General features: G+C 33.2%; 1 protein-coding gene across 2 annotated transcripts in view; it reads right to left on the bottom strand.

The window, feature by feature from the left end:
* Positions 1 to 13,651, bottom strand: part of LOC108917605 (GATA-binding factor A-like) — a 181,253-nt gene that overhangs the window by 26,232 nt on the left and 141,370 nt on the right. For both annotated transcript variants that reach the window (XM_018724296.1, XM_018724295.1), the window contains exon 3: positions 888 to 1,060. In XM_018724296.1, coding sequence (XP_018579812.1) covers positions 888 to 1,060 — 173 coding nt within the window. The remainder of the gene's footprint in view (positions 1 to 887; positions 1,061 to 13,651) is intronic.

The following is a 13,651-nucleotide window of genomic DNA, read 5'->3' on the forward strand; positions in this document are numbered from 1 at the left end:
AATTTTTTTGACCTCGGATTCGGATTCAGTATCGAAAAATACATCGGAATACCATGGTCAGTCATCCAGATCATGACTTTTTTTTGTGTGGGGCTGTGCTCTTTGAAGAAGATCTCATCAGTCAGGAAATATAGTATTTGCAAGACTAGACTCCCTTCGTTATAAGGATATTTACATAATGAATTTCCCATTAGGTGGATTAAGTTCCATGGTCTTCTCGTTCTCTGGGCTTAAATGTTTTAAACTTTAACTTTTGGGGATATTTAAATCGTTAATGTATGGCAAAGAAGGTAATAAGTTTGACGAGTTATCACTCTGAATTACCTAAAGTTGCACCACGGACTATTAAACAACGGGAGAACATTTTTAGGTTATTTCTCAACTCGTTGAGCTCGGTTGTATGTTGATGAAGTAGTGGCAACATCGAACAATTACATGATATGACAATACGACGTATCATTCCCTCTCGACTATAGGAATGCTTAATATATTCACACAGTTTTGCTAAGTAAGCTAAGTATTTATTTCTTTTATTTTTTTTGTTATCCTTCAAATATAATTTTCAAGTTTATGAAGACCTTGACGAGCAGAACAGTTAGAAAAAAAGCTATTGCTATTATGATAATCCGTAGCTTATTGCTAGTTAATAATGTTCAGAGCCTATTAAAATTATACGTTTCTGCTTCCGTGTGACACTTTAAGTCTACGACAGGTCTCATAAATTAATAAATGTTCCAGCAAAACTCTGAATCGCATACTTGGATATAAAAGAACTATTCATTCATACGGAAACCAATATTTGTTTAAGATCTACTTAAGATACAAACTAAAGTAGTTGAAGGCATGTGAAAATCATTTATATGAAGAGGCTGTTAATAAATACTTACCAGTCTTTTTGATGGTTTAATTAGTGGTCTATTCATTCCATTCATCTTGTGGTAGAGACCACAAGCATTGCACAAATAATGTCCCGTTCCGTCCCTTCTCCACAGCGGCGTAGATATCGCCCCGCAGTTTACACACTCTCTTCCTTCGCCAAACGGAAAATCCATTCCAGCATCTGAAATAATTATTTGTAATAAGTAATAAAATAAAAAAAATAATCATTGTAGTTCTGATTATGAATCCATAACATTTCCATTAATTTTCACAAGGTGTACCAATATTCTGTGTATGGAGTTAGATTCTTGAGGTCAAAATAGAGCGATTTAATTAAACGTTATCGAAAGTTGAATGGTGAATGCTATGCTTTCGAAATCTCACGTGTTCAATGGCAAAGTCACAGAAAGCCCTATTGCAAAATCCTGACTGTTTGAATCGCTAGATCATTGCAGTATAGATATAAGGCAATTGTTTTCACTGGATATCTGCTACTTACGGATTGTATAAAATATAAGGATATTGAATACCTACGGATTGTGTAAAACTAAAAAATAACCTAACCTGTAAAAAAATAGTGATTGAAGATAGAAAAAGTGAAGAAAGTAAAATATTTTCTGTGATATACGAGGGCCCAAAAATATTCTGACGAAATTCGCTGCGCCCGCCGCTCTTATAGTTTGGTCTTCTCTCGCTAGATGGGTGTTACGTAACTCTCCCTGAGACGGTCTGCTAAGTGGCGATGCTTGAGACGGTTGTAGCGCGCCCCGAGACAGTTTTCGTGCAACAACTACTTCGGCCTCGGATTTTTTAAAATGGTTGATATTCGAAAACAGCGTGCGGCATTGAAATTTTGTTTTCTGTTCGGTAAAACTAGAACGGACATGGTTGATATGTTGTCTACAGTTTATAAAGAACATGTCTTGAAAATAACTCACATCCAACACCCAGAACTGAAGAAAACGAGGAAATAATTCAAGCTCTTGCGTACAGGGATAGAAGACGCACTATTGATGTACTTGCTGAATTATTTGGTGCTCAGTGTAACGCATTTTAACTGAAAATTTACAAATGGAACTATTCGCGGCGGAATACATCCACCGCTTATTGGCTACAGACGCACTGTAATAAAAAGTATGGTAAAACTCCCCGAACTTTCCATGGTAACCAATTGCCATAGAATGTTCAAGAAAAATTCATGTATAATCAATATATTATTATTTAAAGGATTTAATAAATATTACAAAATTGTTACATGGATTTTACTTGAACATTCCCTGGCAACAGGTTACCATGGAAAGTTCAGGGAATTTTACCACACTTTTTAATACAGTGGCGCTCGTGTCGCTGGTTGCCGTGACTTTTTGGACCACTTGGAAGTGGAAGTTTCGTTCCTTCGGATGAAAAGGCAGCTGGAAGGGAAACATTTTCCAGATATTCCCGAGGTGAAAAGAATATCGAAGGCAGCGCTGCAAGGGATCGGAAAGGACGAGTACGAAAGGTGTTTCGCTCAGTGGAAAAACGTTTAACTCAGTATATTAGTGTCAATGGAGAGAACTTCGAACGTGACTAACGTTTGTAACCCGAAAAAATAAATTCTGTATTTTTTTAAAATGGCGTCCGGTTATTTTTGGGTCACCCCTCGTACATGTTTAAAATGACAACTTGAATATTTATAGAGACTTTATGCAACCTAATTTTTATAATTAGGTAGCAGTAATTAGTACACTATTTGGAAGTATACATAATCCTAAAAACTTGTTTATTAAATTTGTTTTATAATTACATAATTTTATTAATATGCGGCTATACCTTTTTTCTATAAGAACCTTATATAGAATACGTGTGTATATTTATTTTTCTTAAACGTATAGTAAACGCTATATTTCAGATTCAGTAAAGAGCAATGAGAACAATCACATTACACTCGTACTTCGAGAACTGCCTGGTAGTTTTCTATCCCATTATTGCCGCGATGGGGCGAATTCGATTTAAACAGGCGGGATTTTATAGTTGTAGGATGTTGGTGACATAGTCTATCGAACACTCTGTGATCGAACACATAAGATTTCGAATGTGTGAGGTACTTCGCAAAATTGCTTCATTTAGCCGCTAGAGATCGCCAGAGGCGGCAAAAATTTTAAGTTTATCCCAAACAACTCAATCGATTTAAATGTTATTTGGTACGTTAGTATTTGTGTATAGTTGCCACTTTTTGACTTAGCAAGCGTAGTAATTGCATTTTCTAAAACTGGAAAAATAACCTCATTTTTAAGAGAACTTATATTTTTTTGGACTTGACATTTGTCAAGTTTTATCCCTTTCTAAATTTTTTATTCCTAACGATTTTTCAATAGTTAATTGTTTTATTATTAATTACCAATACATTTTTATACAAATCTGAATTTGTTATAACCAAAAGAAAATGTTTATTCGGTAATAATAACGCAATAGCTTCAATTAAGTCAAACACAGACATGATGGGAAATAGTTAAATATTTTTAGTAACACATAATTTAGTCAAAAAAATCCTTAATTCAGTAACTCCTATACAGAAAATGGCACTATATTTTAGATGTAAGTATTTGAAAAAAACAAAATGTTACTAGACAATTTTTGTTAAATCGTATAAAACGGATGTTGTAGTTGTTTGAAGCTGAAGGATAGCTACTTTTTAATACGAATATAAACCAGAATTTTATTTTAAAATCCAGATAATTATATTACAGCTTTGTTGGTTGGACGGGATAAAAATGGGTACAGAGTAGACCAAACTCTATGACTTTTAAGATGCTGAATTTCTAACCCTGCGCATTCCCTGCAATTGGTCAAGAGCCACCCTTTTTGTGTGTAGCAATAAACTTTATATTCCACCCCCTCCCGCCCCGTTTTCGAGGATGCTGATCACGTACTTGATGATTATTACTCTCCCTAACCCTCGCAACCCCATTGCCCTTACTTCCGTTTTAAATGGTGCTTATCACGAATATGATGATCACTACCCTCCCTAATCCTCTAGAGGGTGTTGCTTATAAACAAGATGGTCAGGACTCTTGCCAACTTTCGCAATACCCTTGAAGGGATCACAACCAGCCTTATTTATAATTTTGAAATATTGTGGGATCGTATTGTCACATACTAAGAAAAAAATTATTTTGAATTTGCGCGGGTCCGTACGTCTCTTCGTGCAGCTTCCAAGAAGGATTTTAGAACGTCCAGGTGGCCTGAAAGAAATTAGTGGTGTCGCGTCTCTGTGCTCGAGAACGTTAGAAATACCTTGCGATGTCTAGGCCAACTATACATTGTATTTACGTTCCTTTGACCTACATAAACTGTTCCCGATATTCGTGATCAACACCCTCGAAAATAGGAAGTTACATTGTTGGATTCAATAAGATCGGATTGGGAGTAGTTTTGACCCTTTCGGGGGTTGCGAGGTTTGGGGAGGGTTATGATCAGCACTCAAGAAGAGGGGGGGGGGGATATAAAGTTCATCGTGGTGGTCCAAAATCAAAAATAGTTCAATTGCAGGGGATGAGCAGGGTTAGAAATATAACGGACCTCAAATTCGGATTCAGCACCCTCGAAAAGAAAGAGGAGATTGGTTTCGTAGCTATAGCAAATACTTCCCTACATTCGATATTTTTTCACTACACTACCTACAATCTGACACTCAATATGACTTTATATAGTACCTACTTAGTGCTGTTAACAAATTGTGAACATACAGATGATAGAGGTGGATGGTTTTGTTAGATTTTGAGTTTTGTGAAGAATTACTTTTAAGGGACAATATCTATTCTTTTCCTTTTTAGTGTTTTTAATGTAACTCATTTCAAGTTATTTATGTTTTGATTAATATTTTATAGAGAACCTCAAGGATCTAATTGTATTACTGAAAACAGCTTTTATTACAATAGTTTAATAAAAATTTTAATTAGAATTGATTTTATAGGGTTCCATAAATTATGCTCTCCTGCATTAAAAATAGTAGTATAAAAGATTAGTTGCATTATAATTTACGATTATGACCCGTAATTGTCCTGTATAATAATAGCTTTTACAGCCGTTTTTATTATTTTCACTACCAAAATAATAAAGTTTTAATCACGTAACGAAAGCTAATGAAATAATTAATCTCCTTTATGCAGTGTCAGTGTACAATAAAGTAGGTATAATTTCCTTACTTTATTGTTTTATTAAAAAACAACGTCCTTATAGGTCGAATTTTTATTTGATTAAGTCACATTAATAAACCTCTACTATCAGCCTCCTTAATTAAATTAAACTTAGTTTGAAAAGATTTGAAGTGACTTTTTCAACGGCCATTGAAAGATTTCTGAAGAAATTGTGAAGGAGTTCTCTAATGGGTATTGATAGAGACATTTTTCTTTCTCTAGTAAGTAACACGAAAAATATGGCAACATTGTCTGAATTTAAAAAGTGTAATAAAACCCTAAAATCCTGTGTATTTCCGGTATTTTGGAGGACCTCTATATTTAAGAAACGCGATATAAGTAAAATCGAAAACTATCCTTCTATTACTTTAATTCCTAATTTTGCGAAGATATTTGAAATTTATGATTTAACATATACCTAAGTACAAGGTCAAATTGTACCTAATCAACATTTGTTCATGGTTGCTCTACGCTTACCAATCTTTAGTATATCACACCGTATATTTCGAACTTTTCGATGCTCATGTACAGGTTGATGTTGAATATATAAATTTTTCAAAGGCGTTTGAGAGGTTAGATTACGGTATGCTCATTAACAAGTAATCAACATTAACTAAATCTTTTAAATTTTATCTGTATGCAGAATTGTGTAAACTGAACCCATTTGAACCAACAAATTCTTCTAGAGTTCCTCAAGGCTCCATACCGGGCCCTCTTTTATTTATTATTTATATGAACGTTATCGTTGTTGACCTGGATGTGCAACCTTTGTTATTTGCAGATGATATGAAACTTTTTTCACAATTATTATTTCACAATTCGCAATAAAATCCAAAAATAATGTCTCAACAATAAACTTCCGCTTAATATTGATAAGTATCATATTCGTTCTTATCATCGGAGGCATCATGACCTTGAATTTGACTATAAACTAAATGGACCGACTCTTGCTCATCCAGAATACTTTTGGGATCTGGGTGTAATCTTTGATAATAAATTCACATTGCTGAGAATACTAAAAAGGTAGTACTGTCTGCTTTGAAAAATCTAGGTTTAGCCATAAAACACTCGTAAGGATCCATTGAGCAGCATGTCCTATTTACCCTTTTTAACTCTTTTATAAAGTCTAAAGTCGAATATGTTAGTTTAATTAAGCATCCAAGATATAATAGCAACAATCAATCCATTAAAAACGTTTAGATACCCTCATATCAGGATTACTCAAAACGATCTCCGCAGAAGATTTTTACTACTTTGTTTAGTGTATCGTCGTAAGTAGAAATATCTATTATTTTTCTATAAAATAAACAACGATAAATACGATTGTGCTGAGATTATGTCATACCTGAATATTCGTAATCTTAGAGTTGAAGCAATGTCTAGCATTACGTTTCTTTTTTCAATCCCGCGTACTAACTTGTTAAAATCGTCGTCAAATCATTTCTTGTACTTGAAAATTATTAGAAAAATGTTTTTTTATTTTGTGCAATTTGCGATACTTTAATAATTCTATTCAGTATTTCAACTTAATGTGTGCTTTTAACTCTTTATTTACTTTGTATTTGTATTTTTTTATCTTTGTGACAATGTAGGCAAAAGCCAATTACGGGTTTAGAAGACTAAACCCATAATCGGTTTTTGGCGGCTGTTGACTGATGTATCTAAAAAATAAATAACAAGGAGAAATATAACAAAAAAAAGATTAACTCAAACACCCCCAAAATTTTGAGTAATTGGAAAAAAATAGTGAAAAATCGTCGAAAATCACTTAAGGGCAAAAAAATTTGAAAAAAATAGTTTGAACTTTGATGTGCTGAATCCAAATCTGAAGTCTTTTAAGCTATATCCTCCTCTCCCCACAAATTTTGCAAATATCGCAATATAATAGCGAAAATCACCAAAAATAGCGAAAAATCGCCAAAAATCACTAGTGCGCGAAAAATAATTCAAAACATTTTGTGGAATCTGATTGCTGGCCCGGGATCATGGTTGAAATTTTTATATCACCGCGTATACCTGCTTCCGGATAGGAAAAATCACTAAGATCACAAAAAGTGGCCAACGAGAATGGAGTTTTATCCAGGGTCGAGGAAAATCATTCATAGACCACTGATTGAGCCTTCAAAAATTCTACTACCACCAGTTTGTCTGCTCTGGAGAAAAACGGTGACTGTTTTCAATATTTAGTGGAGAAGTTTCCAGCGATAAGTGATGCGAAATTGAAAGAAGGTATTTTAGATGGTCCGATTTTGATGACTTTTTTTTTAATTTTAGCGTATTTTCAATTGCTATCGTTAATAATTATTGGTCATTCAACAGCCCGATAATTATTTATCTTTAAACTTCCTTTATTTATCAACTTTATTTTTCTATTGTATTAAAGGTAAGTGCATAAACTTATATACTGTTTATCAAATATCAAAAACAAATTTATTTAAATATTCTGAAATTGTTTAAACAATTATTTTCAAAATATGACGAAAATTAGTAATATAATGAGTTAATTTCTCATTTGCTTATATTTTAAACAATAAATAATATTTGAATTATACTTTAATCAAAAAAAATTATAATAATACTAAAAAAAGAATCTTTCTTTCATTTCAATATATTATTTCGTATTCGAAAAATACGACCTTGAAAAAAATAGGTACACGTATATACCGTTAGGAAAAGAATCTCTACAACCGGTATATACAGTGTTATTTTTTTAAAACCTGACAGGCCAACTTTTTTATTTGAAGTAATAGACTAGTACTTCCAAATGCAAAGTTGTAGGAAATAACTTGATTAAGAAAAATTTACAAATAAATTTTTCCGGTGTTCGACGTTCAAAAATTCGACCAATGTTTAATCAACCTCTAGAAGGTGAGATATTAAAAATGTTTAAGCGCATCGCGGTTTTGAACTCGCCGATTCAATTTTGAGCAGGCCGAAGTGGCCGCGCTTTCTGCTTAATAAGTACAAAAATTCGACCAATGTTTAATCAAGCGCCAGAGCTCTCCTAATTGACGGATTCGAATTTTTAAAAAAAAGTGAAAGCTTGAGAGCCCTTCTATATGTGGTTAAATTTTCAAGTATCTAAGGGCCTTGGTTTTTGCTGTGCAAAAATTTGAAAAAATGCATTTTTTTTCAAAATCTGGATTGCAAAATTATTATGCAAAATCTATAGAACCGATTTTGATGAAATTTGGTGTGATGATTCTACATAACATGAAGTTTTTTTGAGCCAAGTATAAAGGTCCTATACCCAATTTAAATGCCCCAAAAAATTCTCTAAAAAGTATTGTTTTTTAATCTCATTTTTGCGATTATTTCGATTTTTACTGTAATAATCATGATTCATTCGATTTGTAACTAGTCTTGGTTTGTAAAAAATTTAATTACAAACATTTTTCTCCTCTTCCATTTTCGCCTAAAATCAACTCTTGAAAAGATACATAATTAAATAGGAAGAAAAATGTGACATTTTTCGAATTTTTTTAACATACTGTGCTGCCAAAAGTTAAGCCCACGTTTTTTTTTATGCGCGTAGAAAAATTTTCATTTCTTGTGATATTTGAAAGCCAAAAAGCGAAAAATTTCCGTGGATATACGATTCACCCAAATATGGCTTTTTGAAACAGATACCGTCTGGACTAACAGTAAAAAACAGGAGAAAGATTCCGTCAAGATATAAGTGAAATGGAGAAACCAAGGAAGACTATTTTTTACCAATTACTCAAAATTTTGGGGATGTTTGAATTAAACGGACTTCAGATTCGGATTCAGCACGGTCAAATCAAAGGTACATTTTTTATGTGTGCCGATCAAAAAAATTACATTTTATAAAATATTAAATTTCCTGATACCTTTCATAAAATAATAAATCATACAATTTTTTGTATACCCTTCGTAGTTATTTATCTAACTAAACATTTCTTTATCTCTATTAGGCATACATAATACGCGTATACAACATCCTCTTATTTCATTTCAAATGTAAAGATATGCGGTGGCCAGTTATTCAAACATGTCCAAAACGAGGATTGTCAAGGTTACTATTGGTTTGCAGTTTTGCACTTGGTTAACACATTTGTTATTAATAGTTGGCCCCACTAAAACTTGCAACGAAGTTGAAGAAAAAACGGTGTCATTATGATTATTTAGCACCCAAAGTTACAGTGAAAGTATTTTTCTGATACGCGAATAGATGCAAAATGTAGTTTGGTTCAAGGTCGATCTAATCGTTAGCGATTATATGCATGGACTGAAAGAAATGGGATTATTAAACTGTTTCTCTAGAATAACCTGTATAGTGCATATTAATAAAAGTTGTATATTTGTAACAAATATACAACTTTTATTTTAAAAAACTCATCTCCATACTCATTATTCAATGAGTTTAACTGGAAATGGAGTTATTATGTATGTATAAAGACTAATATCCTGTATTAACAGAATTATTTTTTTTCATAATGATTATGTTACCGTTTTTAAAGTGTGAAACGCGTCTTATGGTTAACTGATCGTCACCTCTCGATGAATTATCGGTTATGATCGTAAAATTTTCGACAGTGCATCGACTATTACGCTTCCTCTGGTTGGAAGAGGTTAGACAGCATAGACACATTTTCTGTGGGATACGTGATCATACCGCGTTGTGTGAAGTGGGAAGTTATGTAAGCATCTAACTGTATTATAGTTTGTAATTGTTTTCTTTTTCATATTTAAATCTTGTCTAAATTAAAAAAATTATTACCTTGTGTGATCTATTAGAAACCGCCGATATTAAGCTTTAGATACTTAAGATGGAGGAACAGAACTTCAATCAACCAGAGGAAAACAGAATTAGAAAAAAAGACAAATTTTAAAAGGATGCTTAATTCTTAGGGTGGAAGAGTTATAGTGCAAACCATGTAATACAAGAAGACACGGGTGCATGGCCACTATTGTAAGAAAATAAGATGGACAGTTTTAGGAGCCGTTTGTCATCTTTTTCAATACTTAACTGTTTGTTACATTAAAATCTAAACTTAATTATAGATCTACAATACAATTACATGTGTTTTTAATTCAGAGTATACAACATTTTAATAAAGAACCCCGCACAAAGCATATGGAAATTGAACCGGTCAATTTTTGTGAAACTTCGTATTTTGATAGTCCTCGTCATGCTGATCAAAAGTCTCCATGGGCACGAAGCCCTACAACTCCTTCCAACCTCCCCAAAACCACCCCCAAAGATCAGGATAATGAACTTGACAGATTACAGGTCAATTGGCTTACCGTAATATTTCTCTACTGTAGTCCAACCTACAGACACCTATACCATAACTAGGCTTAAGAATATCAATGGGCACCGAGCCCTGCAACATCCACCAACCCCCCAAAACCACAGGTCAGGGGGATGTACTTGACGGATTATTGGTCAATAAATCTACAGAAATATTTTACTACTTCAGTCGAACCTACAGCCAGGGTTTCACATTCCACAAACAGCAAAAAATCTTATAGCAGGTTTTGGTACTTCTTGTGAGTTAAAGGGTATTAAACAATAAAATGGGTGTAGGATGGAATTCAAGATTGAATGGTTTCATAAGTCGTAAGCAGGGATAAGTGATGTCAGGCTTCGATAAGAACTGGGGTTGGTCCGACCGATTTGGGTTGGGGGTGGATGGTTCAATTGATGAGTCGACGTCGGAGAGTATATAGTAGTGTTCGTTTAGGTGGCTGTGAGATGAAATTCACGATTAAACAGTTACACAACCAGTAAGCAGGGAAAAGTCACATGACGGGCTTTGGTAGTTGGTGGGGAGGGAGAGGGATGGGGGGGTTAAGTGTTTTGGAGATAGTAGCCTTAAGCCTAGTTACAGTTTGGGTGGCTATATGTTCGACTGCAATAGTAAAATATTTCGGTAGTTTAATTGACCGATAATCTGTCAAGTGCATCCCCCTGACCTTTGGGGAGTTGGTGGGGGTTGCAGGGCTCGGTGCCCATTGACAGTCTTAAGCCTAGTTATAGTATAGGTGTCTGTAGGTTCGACTACAGTAGTGAAATATCTGTCAAGTTCATTATCCTGATTTTTGGGGGTGGTTTTGGGGGGTTGGAAGGGGTTGTAGGGTTTCGTGCCCATAGAGGCTTTTGATTAGCATGACGAGGACTATTAAAATACGAAGTTTCATAAAAATTGACCGGTGTTCAATTTCCATATGTTTTGTGCGGGGTTCTTTAGTATTACAAAACTTATAATTAGTACTAGATGTTCTAATAACGAGTATGGAACAATAATAACAGTTAGGTATAACTATCATTTCCTCAAGAGTATAAACAACATAGTATACTACCTAATTATACAATACTTATCAAAGAATATGATTTATAGTCGCTATACAAACAACTATGTTAACAATACGTGTTTTATATCCACTATTCAGCTGTTTATCTGTCACATATAGCATACAGTTTTCTTATTATTTATTACGGCATTTATAATTCTAATAAAGAATAAAGTGCATTTCTTTGAGTGTAAATGTATCCTAAAAAACATAATGAAAGTATTAAATTAAAGTTGAAATATTATTATTAAAAAACAGTTATTAATTACACAGTTGTATATAAAAACAATTAACGTTATTGTTAAATTTAAATAATGTTTTTAGAGTTTACCCTGCCCTGTTTAGTTCGAAATTAATTATTTTTTATAATGAAATTTTTATAAATTATACATTAATTTTTTCTTCACTGTTGACTTAATTTAAATCCTGTTAAACCGGCATTCCTTGATAATTCCTCACTAGCCTTGTAAATTCATTTTAAATTTTTAACATTATATTAACCTCGTATTTTTTGCCATATCCTGAAAACTGCATCGTTTACAATACGCTAACTTTAGATGTTCGAACTTATGTTGGATTTTCTTTTTAATTTTATATCTTGGTAAATAAATAATGAATCCTATCAAGGAATATTGTGTCTTACTTTAATTTCTTTTAACCAGTTTATACTAGGTGTTCCGGAAATGAGTGCAACAAATTTAGAGGGTGATAGAATATAAATTAAGACTATTTTTTTCCTATGGATCTTAGGTTTATCGCTTTTTGTTTTTGAGATATACAGGGTGTCCCAGAATATCGTGTACAACGGAAGACCACAGATTCGTGGACTCAAAATAGGCAGGTTTAGGCTAATTCTCCTATATCCGAAATCGCTTCGTTTGGCCGCTAGATGGCCGCAAAGTTCATGAACATTTTTTGAATTTTGTAAATAACTCGAATACGTATTATTCAATTTTAATTATTTTTGGGGGTGTGGACTTTTGCTTTCAATCTACTTATTTTGGTGTTATACAGAGTGTTTTTTAAAACTTACAACTCCTACAAAATTGTTGTGTGGTGATAATATCCGTTCATAACTTTTTCCCCTTTTGGGCAATAATGACACTATTTTTAATTTGATAGGAGATAGCATTTGAAAGTTTTTGGGGAAATTTTGATAAAATGAGCAGTTTGGGTACAAAAAAATATTATTTAAATGTCAACATTATCTTGATACTCATATTATACTTAACATAGTGTTAGTAGGCACTGATTTTGTAGGTTGACTGTAATTGCAGTCTGATCTTTAAATCATTGTACCTGCCAATTCTTAATGAGTATTTACTACGATAAGATATGCCACATGTTACTTTATTTTTCGATATGGATACACACACATACGACGAATTAGAGTTATTTATAACATGTCTATTTTTATTGAGATAACTAGTAAAAACAATCAAATACGATAAAAAATGTTGGAGATAATAGCAACAAAGTGGAGGTTATTAAATTTAGTACAACTTATTATAAAAACTGTTCAAAATGACCACAACAACAACAAAGGTTAATTCAGCGAAGAAAGTTAAAGGAGCCCTTTGCAGTTCTTGAGGACAATTTTTTAAAACATTTATGGCAATTTGGATATGCCTCCATAACTCTTCTTCAGTGTTAGATGTGGAAGCATATATTATTATTTTCAGAGTGCACCAAGGATAATAGTCGCAAGGTGTCTTTGGTTCAGATACTACCGGACATTTACAGTGAAATGTGGTGGAGCTCCATCATGCATAAACTACTTGTTAGTTCTGAGTAATAACGTCACTATTTCCAATAACTTGGGTAGTGTTTTGTTACAATTCTAAATAAAATTCCCCATTCAGTCTATTGGGTAGAATAACAGGACCAATAATTATAATCAATTGATTGTGTTTGATTATTTTTTCTAATTATTTGAATAAAATTTGTCACTTTGTAAATAGCTCTAATTCGTCGTATCGAAAAATGAACTAACAGGTGGTATATCTTGTCGTCGTAAATACTCATTAAGAATTGTCAGGCACAATGACTTAAAGATCAGACTGAAATTACAGTCAACCTACAAAATTAGTGCCTACTATAGACTGTTTGGAAATGAAAGAGAGTAATAAAACCCCGAGATAAGAACCGGCCATGGGCGTGGTAATATTTCGTTTCAGGTAATTATCGGGTAACACTAATGCTAACAGGTAATGGGTGTACATTAGTATATTTTACTGGATACATCATAGGGCAGGAGCCAGTGTATTGTGACAGAT

The sequence above is a fragment of the Anoplophora glabripennis genome, unplaced genomic scaffold (genome assembly GCF_000390285.2).
Source record: "Anoplophora glabripennis isolate ALB-LARVAE unplaced genomic scaffold, Agla_2.0 scaffold58, whole genome shotgun sequence".
Taxonomy (NCBI): Eukaryota; Metazoa; Arthropoda; class Insecta; order Coleoptera; family Cerambycidae; genus Anoplophora; species Anoplophora glabripennis.